This window comes from Entelurus aequoreus, linkage group LG13 (genome assembly GCF_033978785.1).
Source record: "Entelurus aequoreus isolate RoL-2023_Sb linkage group LG13, RoL_Eaeq_v1.1, whole genome shotgun sequence".
In the NCBI taxonomy this organism is placed as follows: Eukaryota; Metazoa; Chordata; class Actinopteri; order Syngnathiformes; family Syngnathidae; genus Entelurus; species Entelurus aequoreus.
Window position 1 is genome coordinate 48,021,232 of NC_084743.1, and position 24,104 is coordinate 48,045,335.

At 38.2% G+C, this 24,104-nt stretch overlaps 1 protein-coding gene across 1 annotated transcript in view; it reads right to left on the reverse strand.

The window, feature by feature from the left end:
* Positions 1-24,104, reverse strand: part of LOC133663461 (eukaryotic translation initiation factor 4 gamma 1-like) — a 103,150-nt gene that overhangs the window by 208 nt on the left and 78,838 nt on the right. The window contains exons 17-32 of the mRNA XM_062067939.1: positions 22,839-22,985; positions 22,497-22,730; positions 22,299-22,403; positions 21,903-22,193; positions 21,455-21,581; positions 21,265-21,373; positions 16,630-16,859; positions 16,383-16,510; positions 15,456-15,628; positions 15,131-15,256; positions 14,011-14,092; positions 10,911-11,009; positions 10,582-10,716; positions 10,196-10,277; positions 1,143-1,283; positions 1-1,073 (exon numbers count right to left, since the gene is read on the reverse strand). The exon at positions 1-1,073 is cut by the window's left edge and continues 208 nt beyond it. Coding sequence (XP_061923923.1) covers positions 910-1,073; positions 1,143-1,283; positions 10,196-10,277; positions 10,582-10,716; positions 10,911-11,009; positions 14,011-14,092; positions 15,131-15,256; positions 15,456-15,628; positions 16,383-16,510; positions 16,630-16,859; positions 21,265-21,373; positions 21,455-21,581; positions 21,903-22,193; positions 22,299-22,403; positions 22,497-22,730; positions 22,839-22,985 — 2,373 coding nt within the window. The 3' untranslated portion in view covers positions 1-909. The remainder of the gene's footprint in view (positions 1,074-1,142; positions 1,284-10,195; positions 10,278-10,581; positions 10,717-10,910; positions 11,010-14,010; positions 14,093-15,130; positions 15,257-15,455; positions 15,629-16,382; positions 16,511-16,629; positions 16,860-21,264; positions 21,374-21,454; positions 21,582-21,902; positions 22,194-22,298; positions 22,404-22,496; positions 22,731-22,838; positions 22,986-24,104) is intronic.

Here is a 24,104-nt window from a genome sequence, read left to right on the forward strand (position 1 = left end):
CAAACAAAAACTATATGTACATAATTCTCATGAAATGCATTTCCATTCATGGATGCAAAAAAAAAAAAAAAAGGCCATAGGATTTTGTACTGTTAAACGTTTTTCTTCTTTTAAAGTGTTCTTTTTATAAGGTGGATTTTCAACTTCATAGCGCTTTCAAGTTTCAATAGGAGTATCCATCTAAAGGTCCAACAAGCTATGTAGCGGTGCAGCAATGTTCCCCTGCTGCTCAGGTTGTGTGCTGCAGCCAACAAGCGACACAGCGTAGGTTAAGTAGGTGGAGGGGGGCGTGAAAAAAGCGCCATCGCCCCCCAGCAGCAAAATGGTCAAAGTTCAAAGTTGTTCTCCTCTTAGAGTTTAATCCTCAGGAGTCCAGAATTTATCCATTAGACACAATCCTGTGTAGTTGTTTTTCCTCTTGTCTTGTATAAAACACACTCCAATCATCCAGTACGGGAAAATAAAAAAGCAAAGCGTCCACGTGTAATCACACACCAAAGGCCAGGCGTCACGATAAAAGGATGAAGTCATCAAAAATAGATAGATTTGTGAAGCGCTTCTAGCACATTTGTCAGTACTGTTTGCTCAGGTAAGAGAAAGCCTTAGTTAAACTATCAAAACAAATACTGAGAAAAATGGCGCCCTCTCCTCATACTTTTTCTTTTAATGCTGCCGTATTCTTAGAATTAGCACATTCAATCGCAAAGTGGAAAAAAGGAGAGAAAAAAAAGAAGAAATGGCATCGATCCATAATACAATCTCTCCCAGTTGAATAATTTTTTTATTGCTTTTTTTCCTTTTTATGCAGAAGGGTTTTGATGATTCAGGCTGAATCGTCCATGTTATGTCCTCTCTCCCCAAGGATGCTCGCTAAAATTCCACCAGTCCAACGACCTAAACGTTGTCGGATTAATCGTCCTGGCGGAGCCAATTGAAGAAGGCGGTGACGGACTTGATGGCCACGCCCTTGCCCAGCTGCTCGGCGGGGTCCTTGCACGACTCCCACTTGTCGAATGCATCTTCTTTGATTACGTCCTCGTCGTAAAGCGCGTCAAAGAACATTCGCAGCAGATCTGGTGGCGTTAACAAGAAAGGTGACGCCATTGTAATCAAACTGTTGTCGATGGTATTTGGTTACTCACTGGCTGGTTGCTCCATGTGCACCATGAGAGCCTGTAAGGCATAGAGAGCCTGCAACTCCTTCTGTTCATCCTTGAGGAATTTCCGCAGCAATTTGGCTCTCTCACGGATCACCTTGTCATTCACCTTGTACGGATTCTCACCTTTTAATGAAAAAACAACAGTACTGTTAGAAAAAGTTCACAATGTTCACAATCTTTGTTTCACTCATTTTTCGTTTAACGTTTAGTCGTACTTTGACATAGGGCTGCGTGATTTTGAGAAAAATAACTTAACTGCCATTTTCACTCCAAAATTGCGAATGGGATTTTACTTGCCATTTGGTATTTTATACATGTAAATGCATAAAACCGTGAAAATAACGAGTGAAGGAAGACCTGTTACTTTTACACCATGGGTGTCCAAACTAGGGCCGTCTTTAGTGCGCCCCACGAGACATCACAACTTTTAACAAGGTTGCACCGTTGTGTTTTTGCCTAAATTTGGTCCCCTGAGAATACAGTCTGAGAGATCCTTCAATGACATAATTGATGTTGATGACCATGAGTTTGGAAGTGACTAAATAATTTACAGTATATGACCCCATCCAAACAACTTTTCCCTCTAATGGTATAAATCAACTATAACCAACAAATAAAGTAAACACATAACACACCTCCTGCCTATTAACCTTTGTGGACATTATAAAACATGTTCAAGCACTAAATATAATTTAAAATTACACATGTATAAATCCATTACAGTGCATGATGGGTGATATGCAAAACACTCCACATTTCCCCATGTTTGGCACAATTTAGCTGCTGGATATTTCTTACTGATTACAAAACTTTAAGGACTAAAGAAAGGATGTGTTGAACGTTTACACATTCTTAATATTCAATGTTTTATCGTTTATACTTCCTATTGCATTGTCTGCAGGGTCTGATGTGGGGGGTGTTGTTAAAGTTGAAGTAGTTGAAGTTATGTGTTGTTGTTCAATCTGTTATAACTTGCTTTTAATGAATGCAAACTCAAGTGTTAATTTTTGTACAAAGGATTGTTACGTCACAATCAACACTGCTGTGTGGCGAAAAAAAGCAATGTACTGTGTGTCTTTGTGTATGTCTGTGTGTGTGTGTGTGTGTGTGTGTGTGTGTGTGTGTGTGTGTGTGCACGCGCATCAATGCATCCATATAACAGCGCATTGACAACTACCCTTGAAACTGGGGACGTCTCTGCGGTGCTGACCTGTCTCCGCTCGGGATGGTCTCCTGCTGGCCCCACTATGGACCGGACTCTCACTATTATGTTAGATCCACTATGGACTTGATTCTCACAATATTATGCTAGATCCACTCGAGGTCCATTGCACTGGTCCCCCCACATCTGCGGTCCCCTCCAAGGTTTCTCATTGTTATCCCATTGGGTTGAGTTTTTTGTTGCCCTGACGTGGGATCTGAGCCGAGGATGTCGTTGTGGCTTGTGCAGCCCTTTGAGACACTCGTGATTTAATATTTTTTACTTTTTATTCGACCCCTTTTACCGTATTGCATTTGCACTATCTTGTTTAGCACATTCATTGTTTATGTTCTTTGTTTTGCTTAGTTTTTTTGCTCTATGCTTTTTTTAACCTGTAAAGCACTTTGGTTCAATTAAAAAGTTGTTGAAAACGTGCTATATAAATAAAGTTCACTTGACTTGACTAGGGCTATATAAGTAAACATTGATTAATTGATTGATTGATTGATTGATTGAAACTATGGCTGTACCGCAGGTTGAACTGTATTCTTACATGTTTGGCAAGCTTACCTCTTCAATTTGGTATGAAATTAATATAAATGTAAACCTGATCACAGATCACTCTGAGATAGCACACATTTGCAAGAAATAATAATGAAAGAACTGAAGTTAAGTGTACTGATTTCAATATCAAATTCATTTAGATGCTTATTTAATTATATTACACATATATTTCATATATTACACGTAAATTTCATATATTACATGTATATTTCATTCATTTATATGACTTTTGATATAAAACTTGCACGAATGTGCACAAGAATATATGCAACTTGTAGACAACAGCAGACAGCGGACAAATTATGCACGACTGCGTGTGAATTGGCCACGTGTGATCAATAAACATGGCAGCAGATGGAGCAGACTGTTGTTCAAGATATGTAAATACACTATGCCTAAATGTACACTTTATTAACTTGAACAGGCTTGTGTAGATATACAGTAGCTCACAAAAGTGTGTACACTCCTCAATCATTTTACTAAAGTACATATTTTTCTAAGGGAGAACACTAGAAATGAAGCTTTGATATACTTTAGAGTGGTCAGTGTACAGTTGGTATACAAAAGTCATTTCTATAGTAATCATTTGTATTGTTTACTCGTCTCTTATCATAAATTACTTCTGTTAGGTTTTTTTTCCCTCATGTACAGTAAAGAAGATATTTTTAGTCTTTTCCTTGCAGAGGTCACATGCACTTTGTTGTGGCTGAATAAAGCCTATTTACAGATTTTTGCTAACCATGGCTTTTTATTTAAAAGTATTCATTAATGTATTTTTCTTCAGCAAATTTCCCTTTTATGATCACAGGGTACAAATCACTATAATTTATTGTAACTTTCACTTTCTCCTGTAATGTTATTGCAACAAACATCTAAAAAAAAAAAACCTGCACTTTCCATTGCAATTTTTGGGATGATCTACAAATTCAGGCATCTCAAAAAAAATAAAAATACAATATTTTGGAGGTACTGCTAAATTGCTCTCAATATTCAATAGTTTAAAGGGGTCATAAGATTGTTTTTCTACATTAAAAACACTTCATTGTGGTCTTCATAACATGTACCAAAACATAAAGCTTAGCAAACCAGTCATAATTAAGTGTATTCCCGGGGCCAGAGCACCTGACATTGAAGTTAATCTTAGGGAGCTAACTCGCAACAGGCCTAGTAAACACGTACGACAGGCTAATCGCACCACTAGCTATGCGAACATAGTCGTACACGTTGGCTCCAATGACACTAGGATGAGACAGTCAGAGATTACAAAGAAAAACATAGCTAGGACTTGTAATCTCGCTAGAAAGATGTCCAGGCATCGAGTACTTGTCTCTGGCCCCCTGCCTGCGAGAGGCAATGATGAGAGGTATAGCAGATTAGTCTCGCTTAACAAGTGGCTGACTAGTTTTTGTAGACAACAGGGACTATAACGTTTATTGATAATTGGCCCTCTTTCTGGGGCAAACCGGGCCTGCTGATGAGGGATGGCCTTCACCCTAACCAGGAAGGCGCCATCATCCTTACTAGTAACATAGATTATTGTTTGAGTCACACTTGACTACCTACACTACAGCAAGCCCGGTCACAGGCAATTACAGAGTCTGTTAGTCCGAGTGAGGAGTCAATTAAGCTAGAACTAGCCAGCGCCAGGCTGGAAAATCCTTGCACACATAGCATTTCTCCTAGAATAATACACAACTCACAATGTTTTTTCTGCAGTGACTGTGCCAGAGGTGGACGTGCATTCTACCGAGGTGGCAAATTATGATGCGTTCAGTGTATCGCAGCACAAAGCAAACAATCTGAAGATTCCCGTCATATCAATTCCTAGATATGGTCGAAATGATTTTAAGCGCACTACGCAAAATAAACGCAACATTATTAATATTACTACTACGGATAACTTTAACAAAAATTCCTCAAAACAGCCCACTACCTATATAATATGGGCTTTTTAAACATAAGATCATTGTCTCCCAAAACGTTATTAGTTTATGAGGTCATTAAAGACAACAATCTTAACATCATTGGTCTCAGCGAAACCTGGCTCAAATCAGACAATTTTTTTGCGCTAAACGAGGCATCTCCTCCTAACTATACGAATGCGCATATTGCCCGTCCCCTTAAAAGGGGTGGGGGGGTCGCACTAATATACATACAAACCGCGTTTCCATATGAGTTGGGAAATTGTGTTGGATGTAAATATAAACGGAATACAATGATTTGCAAATCCTTTTCAACCCATATTCAATTGAATGCACTACAAAGACAAGATATTTGATGTTCAAACTCATAAAGTTTTTTTTTTTTTGCAAATAATTAACTTAGAATTTCATGGCTGCAACACGTGCCAAAGTAGTTGAGAAAGGGCATGTTCACCACTGTGTTACATGGCCTTTCCTTTTAACAACACTCAGTAAACGTTTGGGAACTGAGGAGACACATTTTTTAAGCGTCTCAGGTGGAATTCTTTCCCATTCTTGCTTGATGTACAGCTTAAGTTGTTCAACAGTCCGGGGGTCTCCGTTGTGGTATTTTAGGTTTCATAATGCGCCACACATTTTCAATGGGAGACAGGTCTGGACTACAGGCAGGCCAGTCTAGTACCCGCACTCTTTTACTATGAAGCCACGTTAAAGTAACACGTGGCTTGGCATTGTCTTGCTGAAATAAGCAGGGGCGTCCATGATAACGTTGCTTGGATGGCAACATATGTTGCTCCAAACCCTGTATGTACCTTTCAGCATTAATGGCGCCTTCACAGATGTGTAAGTTACCCATGTCTTGGGCACTAATACACCCCCATACCATCACAGATGCTGGCTTTTCAACTTTGCGCCTATAACAATCCGGATGGTTCTTTTCCTCTTTGGTCCGGAGGACACAACGTCCATAGTTTCCAAAAACAATTTGAAATGTGGACTCATCAGACCACAGAACACTTTTCCACTTTGTATCAGGCCATCTTAGATGAGCTCAGGCCCAGCGAAGCCGACGGCGTTTCTGGGTGTTGATAAACGGTTTTCGCCTTGCACAGGAGAGTTTTAACTTGCACTTACAGATGTAGCGACCAACTGTAGTTTCTGACAGTGGGTTTCTGGAGTGTTCCTGAGCCCATGTGGTGATATCCTTTACACACTGATGTCGCTTGTTGATGCAGTACAGCCTGAGGGATCGAAGGTCACGGGCTTAGCTGCTTACGTGCAGTGATTTCTCCAGATTCTCTGAACCCTTTGATGATATTACGGACCGTAGATGGTGAAATCCCTAAATTCCTTGCAATAGCTGGTTGAGAAAGGTTTTTCTTAAACTTTTCAACAATTTGCTCATGCATTTGTTGACAAAGTGGTAACCTTCGCCCCATCCTTGTTTGTGAATGACTGAGCATTTCATGGAATCTACTTTTATATATAAATAAACATTGATTGATTGATTGATACCCAATCATGGCACCCACCTGTTCCATATAAGTGTTTGATGAGCGTTCCTCAACTTTATCAGTATTTATTGCCACCTTTCCCAACTTTTGTCACTTGTTGATGGCATCAAATTCTAAAGTTAATGATTATTTGCAACAAAAAAAATGTTTATCAGTTTGAACATCAAATATGTTGTCTTTGTAGCATATTCAACTGAATATGGGTTGAAAATGATTTACAAATCATTGTATTCCGTTTATATTTACATCTAACCCAATTTCCCAACTCATATGGAAACGGGGTTTGTACAATGAAAACCTTAACCTTACCCCTAACCTAAGTAATAAATATAAATCATTTGAGGTGCTTACTATAAGGTCTGTCGCACCACTACCTCTCTACCTGGCTGTTATCTACCGCCCCCCAGTGCCCTATTCGGACTTTATCAGTGAATTGTCAGAGTTCGTCGCTGATCTAGTGACGCACGCCGACAATATAATTATAATGGGGGACTTTAATATCCATATGAATACCCCATCAGACCCTCCGTGCGTGGCGCTCCAGACTATAATTGATAGCTGTAATCTTACACAAATAATAAATGAACCCACGCATCGCAACAGAAATACGATAGATCTAGTGCTTGTCAGGGGTGTCACCACCTCCAAAGTTGTGATACTCCCGTATACTAAAGTAATGTCCGATCATTACCTAATAAAATTTGAAGTTCTGACTCATTGTCAACAAACTAATAATAATAATAACTGCTTTAGCAGCCGCAACATTAATGCTGCCACAACGATGACTCTTGCTGGCCTACTGCCTTCGGTAATGGCACCATTCCCAAATTATGTGGGCTCTATTGATAACCTCACTAACAACTTTAGGCAAGGCAAGGCAACTTTATTTGTATAGCGCTTTTCATACACAAGGCAGACTCAAAGTGCTTCACAGACAACAAAGTGAAAGGAAAGAAAAATAAAAGCAAAATTAAAATGCAGACAATAAAAATAAAAACAGTGCGGACGTTAAAAGTTAAAAGATTCAAAGATTTAGCTGAAAGCTAAGGTGAACATAAAAGTCTTCAGTCTAGTTTTAAAAGTAGTCAGAGTTGGAGAGAGTCTGACATCTTCAGGAAGTTTATTCCAGCTATTTGTTGTATAGTGACTGAATGATGCTCTCCCCTGATTTGAGTTTACTCTGGGAACCGCTAACAGATTGGTCTCAGAAGATCTTAGTGATCTAGAGGGTTTATATAGTGGGAGCATATCAGTGATATACTCCGGCCCTAGACCATGTAGTGATTTATATGTGAGCAGGAGGATTTTGAAATCAATTCTCTGATGTACAGGGAGCCAATGTAAGGATTTAAGAATTGGTGTAATGTGCTCACATTTTTTGGTCTTTGTTAGAACTCTAGCAGCAGCGTTCTGAACAAGCTGCAGCTGCCTGACAGTTTTTTTGGGAAGACCTGCAAGGAGACCATTACAATAGTCTAGCCTACTGGTAATAAAGGCATGTACAAGTTTTTCAAAGTCTTGAGCTGACATGAGCCCCCTAAGTCTTGTTACATTTTTGAGGTGATAGTAGGCCGATTTTGTTACTGATTTGATGTGACTGTCGAAATGTAAATCAGAATCTAAAATAACCCCAAGATTTCTGTCTTTATTTGAGGTTTTCAGGGACAGTGATTGAAAGTGTTGGACATTTTTAAACCTTTCTTTTTTAGCACCAAAAACAATGATCTCACTTTAGCGACACCCTGCGCGAAACTATTGATAGTATAACACTGCTAAAGCTAACAAGAGCCCCTAAAAGGCGCACCCCATGGTTTACAGAAGAAACTAGAGCTCTTAAATTCTCATGTAGAAAGCTGGAAACGCAAATGGCGCACGACTAAACTTGAGGTTTTCCCTCAAGCATGGAGTGATAGTTTGATCATGTATAAACGCATGCTTACCTTAGCTAAAGCTAAATACTACTCAAATCTCATCCGCCTCAACAAAAACGATCCTAAATATTTGTTCAGTACAGTAGCATCGCTAACCCAACAAGGGACTCTTCCCAGTAGCTCCACCCACTCGGCAGATGACTATGAATTTCTTTAATAAGAAAATTGAACTCATTAGAAAGGAGATTAAAGACAACGCGTCCCAGCTACAACTGGGTTTTATTAACACAGATACGAAAGTATTTATGACGGATATTGCTCTCCAAAATAGTCTCTCTCTTTTTAATGAAATAAAAGAGGAACTACTACGGCGTGTAAATGGGATAAAACAAACAACATGATTACTTGACCCACTTCCTGGGAAACATATCAAGGAACTGTTAGTAATATTAGGACCACTAAATATTATAAACTTATCACTTTCCTCTGGCACTGTTCCCCTAGCATTCAAGAAAGCGGTTACTCATCCTCTGCTCAAAAGACCTAACCTCGATCCTGACCTCATGGTAAACTACACATCTGCGGTCCCCTCCAAGGTTTCTCATTGTTATCCCTTTGGGTTGAGTTTTTTTCTTGCCCTGATGTGGGATCTGAGCCGAGGATGTCGTTGTGGCTTGTGCAGACCTTTGAGACACTTGTGATTTAGGGCTATATAAGTAAACATTGATTGATTGATTGATTGATTGATTGATTGATTGATCGATTGATCGATTGATGTACTGGTGGTTATTTGGTCCAAATTTTCCATAGATTGTTTTACAGACCATCTTCAAACTGCTTTCTGACCATCTCTTCAGGGTTTGCCAGTTTGTTACTGTTTTAAGACGTATCTATACTGATGTATTTCAAATTAAATGCACCAGGTTATCAACCTGTCCAGTTTGGAAGAAAAAATGATTGCTTTATCTAGGATTGGTTTTACAGGTGGTTTTAACAGACAACTTTACACTAAGCAGCATTGTAAGCTACTAATAGGAGTGGGGGAAATCATTGATACTTAAGAACCATCACGATTAGGACATAGACAATACAGAATTGATGGACAAACTTCCAAATATTGATTATTTAAAGGGGTCATATTATGATTTTTCGTCTACATTTAGAACAATTCCCTTCTTGTTGCTCAGCAGTCGCTGGTCACACGAACACGTTAATTTCTGTCCGGAAAAACGCCAACGATCGCATCACTGACTGAATTTTTTATAATTACGTTTGTCAATAACTTCAACAAATTGTCGCACCTTACTTGTTGTTACTGTGATTTTAAACACAATATGCCGTTTTTCATGAGGAAAATGAGGTGTCTCCTTTCAGATTTTAATGTCCGAGACGCAAGATGGCACCTGACAATATCACTGAGATGGCACCTGACAATATCACTGCGCTTTCATTACTTTTGTAATTAATTTGGGGTTTTTGGAATGTACTTGTTTACCTCACATTCTTCTGATGATGCCACATATTGATGGTGAATTTTAACTTTTTTCCCTTTACCTCTCTCATCATTAGCCACTTTTCTTCCCCCTCAACTCACTGCAATTACCGAAATCTGCCGCCATGTGTAAATACAAAAAGGTACATTTGATGACGTTTCTGTCCGGTGCTTGGAAACATAACCTCACATTTATTTATGGTGTTTAAGATAAATGTAAATGTTTGCCATTTATAACCTTGGTTTAGATGTGGTTTAGCTATTGCTTGGTTTCATCCCTGATTGCTGAGCTTTGTTGTCATGATTGTGTTAATGTGTAACACTCGATGTTTGTTGCTATTGATGATTCTTACATCTCAATAAACACACCCAAAGAAAACAAAAAGCTGTGTTATTTAACTTGAATTTACATCTAGACCTTTGGCCACTCTTATTTAGATATAAAAGGAGGATGTGAAGAAAACAACTCACAAATGATTGCTGACTGGCAGATGCAGGTCATCAAGGCTCTGGCAAACATGTGGGAAGAGGTCTGCTGCTCATCCAGGTTGGCCTTACAGAGAAACATGAATATGCTCATATTTAAATACTAAAAGGCATTCTCCTGGCTGTGTTTGCTTCCTTTAACCATCCATAAAATTAGTATTTTGGACTTAGTTGTGTATTCAAAGGCTCTACAAGGTTGTATACATACTTTTCTCCAAAATTCATATATTGTTTTAAAAAGCTTGAAATACTAATAAAAACATGGGTAATCCTCTTTTGTTTAATATTGAACAGGAATTAAATGACAATATAGAAAATGCAATATAGAAATCAGTTAACTGTTTTAAAAAAGTACAATAAAGCATACGAACTTCAATCCAGTCAAATATTCTCTGGTTGTCAGCCTTATCCTGGATCAGTCTTTCAAGCTGTTTGGTTAGGTCTGCAGAAATCATTTCCTTCTTTTTGCTCTTCTCAGGCTCTTCACCCAGTGTGAACGCCACATTCTTCAGTAAAAAACAAAGTATTCAGTAATGTATTCACTTTTTCTTTCATCTAATCCACAGCAGAACGTTGTTTGAACTGAATCATATGTTTCTCTTCAATAAACAAAGTGATTATCTATTCCCATTGGTTATTTATAGTGGTTTAAGACTGTGGGTAAACTTGAATACATGGGAGTTAATGGACAATGCCTTACCTTTTCTGTCACAAACTTGTTGACATCTATATCCTCAGGGAGGTAGTCTTTCCATTGGAGTCCTGCTTCCCTCCACATTGTCCCCACCTTGTTATGGCTCTATTGAAGGAAAACATCCACATTAACAAACCTTAAAAAGACACAATTTACAAAAATAAAACAGTCCTACACATTCTAAAGCCCGACATCGAATAATAAATTTCATACAGTGGTAACCATTTTAGTCGACACGCCTCAAACTGGCTGACTTAAAAAGATGTCACATGACCAAAAGTGAAACATTTACTTGAAGTTTTTACCGGAGACATGAGGAGAATGTGCAAGAATAACCATTTTTTTAACCTACTGCAGTTTGTTGACCTAATTTTTTGCATTTGTGTATTTATTTAATCATTCTGTTTTTGTATTTCCTACTCTTATATATACAGAGCTGATGCGGTAATTTCATGATAATAACATTTTCATAAATGCAGTAAGTGACGGAAGTCAGTGTGTGCACAAGGAATGTAACAATGACCGGTATTATTGATAAACCTCGGTCAAATTCGCAACAGTTTGATATTAGCCTTTTAAGTTAAAATGCTCGTCAAACTGTGATCCAGTTTGCCATTTTGGACCCGCAATACTGCGCATTTCCTGTAGAAGCAGCTTGCACGCTAATTGCTAGCTCGCTTAAATGCTAACATGAATACAAGACACATTAACTTCAGTTACAAATATTATACCCCAATCTAAACTTATATAAACACACTGCTATCTGAGCAACTAAGCTATTCAAGTGTGCACATTGACTTTCGATCTGTGCTCTCTTAAACTGAGTGACAGATGTGAAGATCAATACAAGGACATGTCTACAACAGGAAATTAACCCATTCGACGTCACAAAAACCGGAAGTGAAACAAAAACCCCCGTTTTACCTTTATAATTAAAAAACAGTAAAACTTTTACATTTTAAAACGGAAGAAGATTACTATATTTGACTACTCAAATAAAAATAATATGGTTCTTAAGAAACCAGAACAAAGCATTTGTAACGGGACTGTACTGCTAAAATTGTATATGCCTTAAAACTCTAAACGATATTATTTTTCCAAAAAGTAGCCAGAACAATATTTAATTTCCCTTATTGTATATTGCGTGCATCTTTATTTTCTTAAAAAATATTGGGTTGACGATTTCAGCACATGTATACTTTTTCAGCAATTTCAACAATACCATACTAATAATAATATTATTATCATCATCATCATCATTTTGGTCATAACAGTAATATGACATTTTCATATTGTTGCATCCCAATTGTGCGTGTTTAAGTGCTGCGTAACTAGACAGTAGTTATGTTACTGTAGTCGTTTCACTTTGTCTAGCAATAACAATGACGTTTACAATACAACACATCTTGATATTAACAGACTCATTTTACAATTAAATGATCCCTTAGGCTCTCAAATTTTAGGTCGACAATAGGTCAATGTCGACTTAAAGGGGTCATATCATTACTTTTTTTCCCACATTTAAAACACTTCCTTGTGGTGTACATAACATGTAATGGTGGTTCTTTGGTCAAAATGTTGAATATATTATGTTATGTTTTGTGAGCGGTCTTATTTACGTGCCTCCACTTTGTTGTAGTTTTTAGGGGTTCCATATAGTCTACTGACAGATATAAGTGAGAACTTTACGCTACTTTAAATTAGAAATGGCAACAGCGGATGATGCGTGTCTATGTACGATCTAGTCTGCCCCACAACAAAAAAGGAAAGCGAAAAAGAAGCTTATTGACTGCATCGCGGACTACAATGGCGGAGGCACGCATTGCACTCTGGGTATATTTATACCATATATGGATAATCCGCTGACGGGTGTCCGTATTTGTGACATCACCAATTGTGCACATTCCAAACAGCTTGTTTGGCGGAAGGAGAAAGGAAGGCAAAATTATCTTATAAATATGTTCGTAATTCCTCCACGGTTTGATTTCAAATTTTCGGGACAGATCCCAAATACAGAACAACAGATACAAATAGGTAAAAAAAGTTGGATTTTCAAAACAGGGCCCCTTCAAGCGGTGAACCAGGACTTGAGGAGTTGGGTCTATTTAGGCTAGGTTCACACTGGAGTCCAAATCTGATTTTTTGTCAAATCCAATCTGTTTAGTGGCCGTTCACATTACAACAAAAGTGTGATTTCTAAATGTGAATGTAATCTGAACCGCATGCGGACATGGCGTCGCACGCAATAGTTTAGGAAAGTAAACATGGCTTTCACTTTAGTCGTCTTAGTACTGGCGAATTTGTGGCAATTTCAAGGATTTTGTGCAATCAAGGTCAACATTTTCTGAACCGAATTATTGTGCGTAGAAGATTAAGAAGGAAGAGGACAAGTATTTTGGCTCTGTTTTTTTTTTTCCCGATGTCTGTGGGCGAGCAGTCGAAGATAGGAGGAGCGGTGGAACTTTCATGTGAGTTCCAAAAACATTATTTTCACCTGTTTTCTGCTCTGTTGTCAACTGTTAATTTTATAACAGTCTATTTTGGCGAATAAATATGATGCTTTTTGATGACGTTCTGGTCGGATGAATGCGATCTAAACGCAGTAGCGTTCACATTGAGGACGCATCGCATATATATATTCGAGACCTGAGTCGGAAAAAACAGATACAGGTCGCATATGGGCAAAAAAAATCGGAATTGACCTGCATTGTGAACAAGGCTGTAGATGGGTTGACAAAATAAATGGAAAAAATATGGGAATGTAAAAAAGGCACTTAAACACTTCCATGCATAAATATTACATACACTTAATTTTCATGATGCTGGTCCTAAGCATCTTCTTTTATTCTTGTCTGCATTCATGTACCGGTAACTAACAGCATGGTCGCAGAAAACCACTGTACAATAAAACAAACAGGTTCCAGTAATCTAGACAGCTCAAACTAAACTACTAAATGTCTTTTGAATGACATCAACTCAGTTTCTATGCAGAAAAACTAAAAAACTAAGCGCTCAAACACGGTTTCAAAAACATGATTTACAATGTGCAATTCATAGTGAAGGTAACTTCACATCTACTTTGATAAGGTATTTCGAATGATCTAACCATTTCTTTGCAGAGTAAATTGAGGATGGTGGCCAGGAGGTCTCCAGCGCTGCCCAGGGGGATCAAAGGCTTTGAAATCTCCCTGTAAAAATCCAACAAATATTGTTTACATCATTTAGAAAATTTCTCCCATTTTGTATTTGAACATTTAAAGAGGTGCAAAGTAGGGATGCAACGGTTATAGATTTTGACCGTACAATTCTAGCCTTATAGTCCGAGTAATAATCACAGTTTCATGATTATTATGCAGTGATTAATTTCACAAAAAAATATATAAATATATATAAACTCAGACATTGCTAAAAGATTTTGATGTCGGAAATTATTAAAATAGGACTAATACTTTCAAGTGTAATTGTCATCCATACCCATTTATTCATTTTTATGCTTAGTCATTAATAACTAGAATGCACAAAATTAGATCCCATCGTATAGCGCTGTTATTCTAAAAGCTCCTAGTGTTATGTTAGTGTTTTACATTTGCTATATAAACTTACAAAGCCTATAGTTTATTCAACACAGACAGGAAGAAGCAGTTTATCTAATATTATTTTAAATGGTCACTGAATGAAGCCCTTAAGCTACTGATTGTAAGTGACACATTCATGTTTAAGTCTTCACAAACTTTATTATTCATGAAGTAACTTGCCACTAACATAATTTACCTCAGTTATTTCTTACCTTTACTTTGCTGTGTAAAGCTACACCATATTGGATAAATTAGATCATTTGGCCACAACTTTCTTTTGGCATGTTTTGCAAATGGGTGAGGAATCATCTTCAATGACCCTCGTAATTTTCAAGTAACCGAAATGTTCCCACACTTGCGACTTCAGCTTTTTTGTTTGGGTAGGAAAAGTTTGTTGCTTTGTATTGCAGCCATTTTTAAGCTAATGTAGCATACTAGCGTGTCTCTCAATAGGTGCGTAAAAGTAAGTTGGGGTGAAAATAACATACCAGCATAATTTTAATTAATAGCAAGTGAGGTAGACGGAAACAAACAGTGTAGTGGAGCTTCTGCGATTAAACATGATGTTTTAAGCACAGTTAATAGAAAGCACAGTTAATAGAAAACCCAGTTAATCGTTGCATCCCTAGTACAGAGTGGTCTGAGACTAACTTGAAAAGGTTTCCCATGGGGATCCCTCCCTCATAGAGCATGGGGGTAATCAGTTCTGAAAGGTACAGCCAGATGTGTGGGATATCGATTGCCATTTCATCCGCTGTCTCCAGAATTTCATGAAGCCTAGGTAAAAAAGACAAGGGTTTATAACTAAAGCAAAACAGAACAAAACAAATGCAAAAACTATGATAAATGTCTCGCTATTAATATTAATATAATTTTATATAGACCACATGAATGACAAGAGGAATACATATACAGTGTATAACAACTACTTAAAAAATGTCACATGATGACGATGAGGATCAAAAAATGCACTGACCCTTTGTAGTACTGTTCCATCGGAAGGATGTCTGCCTTAATGAGCTGCTGCAGCAGCCCGCCCAGGGTCTGTCTGGCCAAGGTGCTACGCTCCAGCGTTGACTCCAGTCCGACTTGTACAAACACATACAGGAGATGAGGACAATCGATCTCCTGCAAACATTCGAAGGCCTCCTGTGGGGACAGACACACATAAAAAAGTGTTTTGTGTTGCCTTTGTTGGGTGTCTGGTACCAATCAATTGCATGTACCTGCTTTTCTGTAGGAACAATTGTTTAGTTTCTTTTAGATATATAAAACAGATTACAATGGACCTTTTGGAACAGACTAATCACAAAAACTGAGGTAGCACTGTACTTGGATCTTCTCTGTACTTGGCTTTATTAGCATAATAAGTAAAATGTTAGGACAGGTTCACCCGAATATGGATACTTCAAAGTTTTAGCCTCTTGTCGACATGCAAACAAAAACGCTGTCTTTAAAAACGTATATCGTTCGGCTACAGCCAGAGTGAAGACTTTCAAAAACTATCAGTGTTTGTGTATGGAAGGGTAAAACTGCAATTTTTGGTTTGTGTCATAAGAAATAACCGACACTATCCTATGTATTTAATCCTTATTTACCAACAGAATACAAAGTTATAGACTCATGGGTGTTGGCTTCTTTTTGTGCAGCAGATTGTGTATGCCTTATACAGCAATATGCATGGGAAATTAAAAATAAATTCATTCCATCTCCTGGGGTGCATGTAAGTGTGCTCTGAATAATATGATATAGTATGATTAAATATATCAATATACTGATGTACAGCAGCATTTTAATGTGCTCTGGTAGCATTTGTATTGGCGACAAAACATTTTTTTAACTCCACTAAAGTGAATGCAGTAGGGAAAAATAGGAGGGTGTTTTTTGTGTGTTGATGTGCTACCTTGATATCAACAATACTGAGGTATTCGTCGATGATATCTTTGGATTTCTTGGTTAGCTTTTCTACAGTCATTGAAGGCTTGGTTGAGGCCTGGGGAGGTGGAGGTGTGGAAGCAGTTTCCCTCTTCACTGTTTATGCAGTCAAAAATAGAAAAAGATGTAAGTGCAGTGAAGTGAACTGAAATAATGGTTGATAAAATTGCAGGATCAAACAAGACTGATAAACTGTGTGAGTAAACGTTAGATACCGTTCTCTCTGCTCTGAGCTCTCTCTTTGCTGCCCTGATCTCTGTCATCTGTTCTGTTTGCGACTCTGCGGACTGGATCTGCTGACCCATGTCGGTCCCTCTCCCGACTCCGCTCATTTTCCCGACTGAAGCTGCGTTTAGTGGCAACCTGTATCCTGTTTCGATCTCGGTCATCACGTCGGTCAATACCGTGATCAGAGCGATCAAATCGCTCTCGACTCGAGCTGTTTCTGTTTAGGGACAGAGCAGAGTCAATGGTAAAGGCTGAATGTTCTTAATAACAAAAAAATACAATTTTAACAACAGAATAGTCCAATGCAACTCCAAAGCACAATTGGGATCACAAAAATTACCTTGTCATTCACCACGTATCAAAGTTTTTTAAGGCTGCATTTTTTATACCTCAAAACAGGCTGGTATTTGTCACCTAAACCTACACAAATATGCTTCTGAGGAAAAAAAACATTTTAACTGATAAGAGAATTTAACACATTCATGGCACTAGAAATATTTTAATCCATCTCCTATATGTTCACTTTGGATGAGAGAGCACAATTGTACATTAACGTTAACTGGGTGGATATTAAAAGTTTCAACATAATGTAGATCTGAAAATCTTAAGCTTTAATAGATCGTTTATCGCTGTTAATCGGTTGACGGTAGTGAATTAATTTCCACAATTTAGGAATCTAATATTTTCATAGTTGGAGCATACAAAACCTGTTTACTACCTTCTAAATAAAAGTTATAACATTATGAAAGCCCTGTAGGTGGGTTGCAATCACGTCACCAAGAGGCACATCCAGGTATTTCTGGGTTTCAGGCAATGGTCTAAGCCCCATTAGGCTACTGTTTTTTTTATCTGGATCCGTGCAGATTTGGACTTATTTTGAAAGGTTTAGAGGAAAATATAAAAGCGATCATGAAAAAATATTTAAAATGGGATGGAGTGGATTTTTAGACTCTTAAGAAAAATATATATTTTAAAAAGATTTAAACCATTTATCATCACCAAGAGGTTACTGCTACCTTACTTCACTTGACACTTACGGTAATTAGAGAAGAAAACATTGGAGGCACATCATGTATTTACATCTGAGGGGTCCACAAATTAAGCATTAATGTGTGAAAGACAAAGTTGGACTTTGTGCATTGGTAAGTACCGAATTTGACTGGCATAACGATTGTGGTGTGGTGATGCTGTGATCGTGACGCTAATGAGAAAAAGGATACGTTTGTTTGAAGTTAAATTCCTGCTACAAATACTAGTCTACAATTCATATCTGCAGTTTTTTTATGCTGTGGAGTTCATATTTTGTCTAATTATTTAGCTGTATGTGTCCCTGTTCGGCAATGTTTGCCAGCGATATCAAGATTCAGTATGTGCTGTTGAGCCTATAAGAGCCTACAAGAGATTTATTCATCTAGTTTATTATTACTATTAAAGATATTTTGTTGATGCTAACAAATATCACCAAAGATGCTATGATGTGGTCCATCCATCCATTTTCTACCACTTGTCCCTCTCGGGGTCGCGGGGGTTGCTGGAGCCTATCCCAGCTGCACTCGGACGGAAGGCGGGGTACACCCTGGACAAGTAGCCACCTCGTCGCAGGGCCAACACAGATAGACAGACAACATTCATCCATGTCAAATAAAGCACTTGGCTTCCCTGCACAACAACAACTAAGCCTTTAGTTTCTGTTACGAAAATCGACCACAAAAATTTGGTGGATTGGACCAACAATTACAATATCTATTAACATGACGTTAGTTTATTTGCACCACCAGGTCTTCGTAGTTATATTTAGGCATAGCAACTACAAAAGAACAAAAAACTAATGCGATCTATTGTATTTCTTTACATTTAGTTCTGCTATAAAACACTACTAATATAACTTGATTGCATCACAGAAAGTTTGTCATACAAATCAAATGTTGAAACAAACTTTTTACAAAGTGATTGCTGCAGACACAAGCAGTCCAATTGTATTCCACAAGATAATGAAAGTGATATTTTTAAGAGCCATTTTCTTTGACGCACTTTGTGTTTTTCCTTTATCTTTATGAGCCACTTCTTTCGGGACTCTATGAAAGCTATTTCCTGTCTCTCTATTTGAATGACTGTAACACACAAGAACAGAACAGCAATACGGCATTTTCTGATTAAACTCTACAATCACTTTCACTTGTTTTAATGCTATGCTCTCGCTGTTTGACCATCGTGTGAATTAAGCCGCGAAGAAGAAAACGGATGCGACGTCATACGCAACCTCTTAAAGACGAGAAATAACAGACAGTCACCTTTACACCCTTCGGTGCCTGAGGCTGAGCCTATCAGTGGCCACGATATTAAACAGCGCGCTTTGATTGGTTTGGTCTCCTCTAGTGGCAAATACCACTGTATCATTGACATTCTGTTTTTTTTTTACGTTTATTCAGCCATTATATGCTTGAAAATGCTTAATTCAGGCAACCTGCAATAGAGAGAGAAGCCGCAAACATCCAAGCATGATGTTGCAAGGGACGACAGTATTTACCCGACACAGAATATGGTCATACAATGGTTAAATTGAACATATGTAGCGAGGGATGTAACAATATAAATATTTAATATCACCGTTAATGTAACCAAAATTACCAAAGTTATTATTATTGCAGTATTGTTGAATGTGCTGAAAAAGTAAATATACACACACTGAAATATTATTTCTCCTTTTCAATTCCTGAAATAAATACATACTTATAGAAAACCCACTATTTCGCATGTTTTGTGTGTCTTATGCTTCACTAATAGTGTTTTAGTCTTAGTATTGTATATGTTTTATTGGCTAAGCTTTGTTTTGAATATTGGTTCGTGATGCAGCACTAACATTTATTTAAATTAAAAAGAGTAACAAATTAAATCTAGTATTTGTTATTTCTGGGGAGCATTGTGGCAACCTACTCTATTCAGTGGTCCTTGACACACTGTAAAAACACCTCTGTCTTGTATTCCTATGTGGAACAATCACTCCGTCTAAGAGAGCACAGCGTGTAGATTCAATGTGCACAATTGAATCGCTTAGTTGCTCAGACAGCAATGTGTTTACAGTGCATCTGGAAAGTATTCACAGCACTTCACTTTTTCCACATTTTGTTATGTTACAGCATTATCCCAAAATGTAATACATTCATTTTGTCCTTAAAATCCTACAGAATACCCCTTAGTGAAAATGTGAAAAGTATCTTTTTTTATTTTATAATTATATATTTTTTAATAAAACAACACAAAAATTACACGTACATAGTACTTTCGGCCTTTGTTTAATACTTTGTTGATGCACCTTTGGCAGCAGTTACAGTTTCAAGACTTTTTGAATACAATGCCACAAGCTTGGCACACCTATCGTTGGGCAATTTCGCCCATTCCTCTTTGCAGCATCTCTCAAGCTCCATCAGGTTGAAGGAAGTGTTGGTTTTCATCCAGGATGTCTCTGTACATTGCTGCATTCATGTTTCCCTCTATCCTGACTAGTCTCAGTTCTTGCTGTTGAAAAACATCCCCACAGCATGATGCTGCCACCACCATGCCTCACTGTAGGGATGGTATTGGCCTGGTGATGAGCAGTGCCTGGTTTCCTCCAAACATGATGCCTGGCATTCACGCCAAAGAGTTCAATCTTTGTCTAATCAGACCAGATAATTTTGTTTCTCATTTTTTTATTAAGAAATGCCTTCTGTCTTGCCCTTAAACCATACAGGCCTGATTGATGGATTGCTGAAGGGATGGGTGTCCTTCTGGGAGGTTCTTGGTCACCTCCCTGACGAGACTAATATGAATGCAGCAATCTAAAGATACATCCTGGATGAAAACCAACGCCTCTCATCCAATCTGATGGAGTTTGAGAGGTGCTGCAAAGACGAATGGGCTAAACTGCCCAAAGATAGGTGTGCAAGCTTGTGGCATTGTATTCAAAGACTTGAGACTGGAATTGCTGCCAAAGGTGCATCAACAAAATAAAAAAGGGTGTGAATACTTATGTACATATGTGATATGTTCAGTTTTAATACATTTGCAAACTTAAAAAAAATAAAATAAAATTCACATTGTCATTATGAGGTATTGATTACTTGATAGAATCTTTGGGGGAAAACTGATTTTATTCCATTTTGGAATACGGCTATAACATAACAAAATGTGGAAAAAGTGAAGCGCTGTGAATACTTTCCAGACGCACTGTATATAAGTTTAGGTTGGGGTATGTTGTTTCTTAACGAGGAAATATGTTAACGGCTCTTGTTTTTATGTTAGCATTTAAGCTAGCGAGGTGGTACCCCTCAGCCCAGGAGTTTATCAAAGCGCAGTCATCAATTCCGCTTTTTCGATCATTTTAATCTAAAACAGTAATACTAACCGCCAGGACCTTTACCACAGTTATGATTATTACCATTTTTTCATTATATTCTTATAGGTACCATTTCAGTAAGAAATCATAAATATAATTTCAATCTTATCTGTTAGTGTGTCTCACTGCTAATATGTGACCCCCAAAATTACAGACATGCATGCATGAACGTTGACTCAAAAAATGTAACCAAGGTTGGCAGGTCTGCAAGAGTAACTTCATAAAATGGTAACTTTTCTGTCCTAACCTTTGAGGAACACGCCGGTCTGACTCCAGTGAAGAGCCTGAAGAGGGCTGCTGTAGAGCTGAGAACCTATTTAGAGTGCTGGTAGCTGGGCGGCCTCCTGATTCTGGGCCTGAGAAGAGAAATAGCTTTTAGCGCCAAGGCCAAGCAAGGTGGTAGGTATCTCACAGGCATATTGAACAAAGAGACCTACCAAAATCAGCAGACTTTGTGCTGCTGCCACCGCTGCCCCCGCTGCCCCCGCTGCTGCCCTTACCCCAGCTTAATGCACCTTTGCCTCCTGGAGCAAGACACTGACTGAGGGCATCAAAAGGCGATGTCTGTAAAGAACACATGATTAAAACCTCAAAGAAAGAAATACCTTAACGTAGCTCTTCTAATACTTCGGTTAATGTCATAAAGTTCAAATCAATTTGGTGGATGTGTCCAATAATATCAAAGTGAATGAAAAAGTGCTACAAATATACATTTTTAAACAAAACCACTATAGTTAATGATGATTTTTGGAGGCAGTAAAACAGCCATTCACATCATTGCTGATTCAAGCTGGGTTGATCAATTCATTGATTGTGTTTGATGCAGTTGGAAAAGAACAGTACAGCTTACTATGGATGCATATATATAACATCAACAAGAACTACCTTTGTGATTTTACTTAGGCGTGAGCCGTCATAAGGTCGATTCTTGCAGATGGGAACTGTGTTCCAACCGTCGTCTTGTGGTGAAACACCGCGACTAGAGGTGTGAGCTGCCCCACGACTCCCTGATCCTGCGCCACCCATTCTACTTCCCGGACCACCGACAGAATCTTTCTTGGAGATCAGCGCTTGTTGCACTTTCATCTGTTCTCTTTGCTCTTCCAGCTCAGCGTCTTTGTGAATCTGGTCAATAGTCTTAGGGCCTTGGTCACCTCGTCTTGGCACCCAGTTATTCTGAGTTGGCACAGTTGGAGGGTTATGCACAATAAATGCTTGGGTACACAAAATGAATAGCCTAAAACAGCTTAGAAACATTTTAGTAGTAGTGCACAGGCCTACCCGTCGAAGGTCCATCACATCTTGTAACATAAAGCGAATCCTGGAAGTGGTCTTCCTTTCCTTAACTATTTTATCCATCTGGCTGAAGTACTGTTCCATATGGCGCTAAAGACCATTAAAAAAAAATGTAATTGTATTTTCTTCACAAAATTATTAATCAAAATCACAATAAATTCAACTTAAGAGTTTGGGTTGTACCTTTGCCTTCTCAGAGTTGAGGTCCTTGCCAACGGTGGACAACAGTCTGCACAGGCACTCTAAAGACTCTTCATCATGGTTTTTGAGTAGCTTCAGAACGCAATCATGCATGATAACCTCTGTGAGCATCTTGAGCTTGAAAAGCTCACCGATGAATTTGATATTCCCGAGTGAGCGCTTCCTCGCAATGAACTTCGCCTCTTCAAGCTCCTCAGTTAACCGCTTCTTCTCATCCTGTTGCAGAAATAATAGGACATTTCCAAAGATGCGGTAATAAAAGAGATTACAATGGATGCTCAAAATAAAATGTAACCAAAAGTATGAAATTAGCCAATATCATACCCCTTCGGCAGCATCCAGCTCTTTTTGCTTCTTCTCAAAAATCTCATTGTCATCTTTATCCTTCTCAAACTCTTTCTGGCATCGATTCAGTAGCAGCTTCCTGAAATTCACTGTGCCTTCAGGCTTATCTGTAGCTTGAACTTTCAGCTAACAAGATCAGAAACACGTATTATTGGCAGAATGCAGAACATACACACACCTCATTGTAATTCTGGGTCGATGGTGATTTATTTGAACTGTTCTTTTTCCAGGGTGGAATGATTAACGTACACTTTTCATGATTTTGGAAAAAAGTGGTTGCACCATTTCCTCTGACTTACTCAAGCTCATATATAAAAAAGTTGAATCTGGTAAATGTGTAGTGCTGAAAAGAACAAGCCCTCTTGGCAGGCACCTATCAGAGACATTCAACAGCTCGATGTAAAAGTTTTTTGGATGTGTCATTCGTTTGCTAAGGTCTGAAAGAAGACCTAAAATGAAAAAACATGGTTTATATGTTCAGGAACAAACCAAGGTTCAAGCCTATCATGAAGTGGAAACTGCTGGAACGCCAAGGTCATTTTCCACAGTGAAGGAAAAAAAGGAAAAAGGTGCTGAGCAAAAAATAACCCCAAAAATTGAGCAATTTGACCCCAATGATAATAAGTATGTGTAGAGTAGTCAATGTGATGCTTTAAAACTAGGGATTTGCCAAATGATTGTCCACTGATCAGTATTCAACAATATTCTTTAATAATTCATACCTTTCAAAGCCGATCACTAACGCAGATCCCCTCTGGCTAATATTTTTATTTTTAGGTCCCTAGCTTACAAGTTAGCAGCTATTTGTCTATCACCATATACTGTGTAAAGACGCTCCCCTACGTTGACAATAATCACCTCGATTACGGCCAATAATCTGCATTTCCTAATATCTTAAGAATCATTATCAAGTTTTAAAACGAGTCCAAACATGTTACACCCCGAGAGCAAGTATGCAAATAGCTAAGCTAGCCACTAAACTAGCTAGAAACAGACAAAATTAGTGTTTAGTAAAATTTAAGAAGTGAAGATGGAAGGCAGTTACAGCAGAAAGTAAGCAATTACTAAACAGGAAATTAGCAAATCATTGAATAAAAGTCTAAAGAGAGGATAATATTACAGCAACTGTAAATTGGTGGTGTCGACTCCAAGGGTAAAATCCGTATATTAAAGTTAAAGTACCAATGATTGTCACACACACACTAGGTGTGGCAAAATTATTCTCTGCATTTGACCCATCACCCT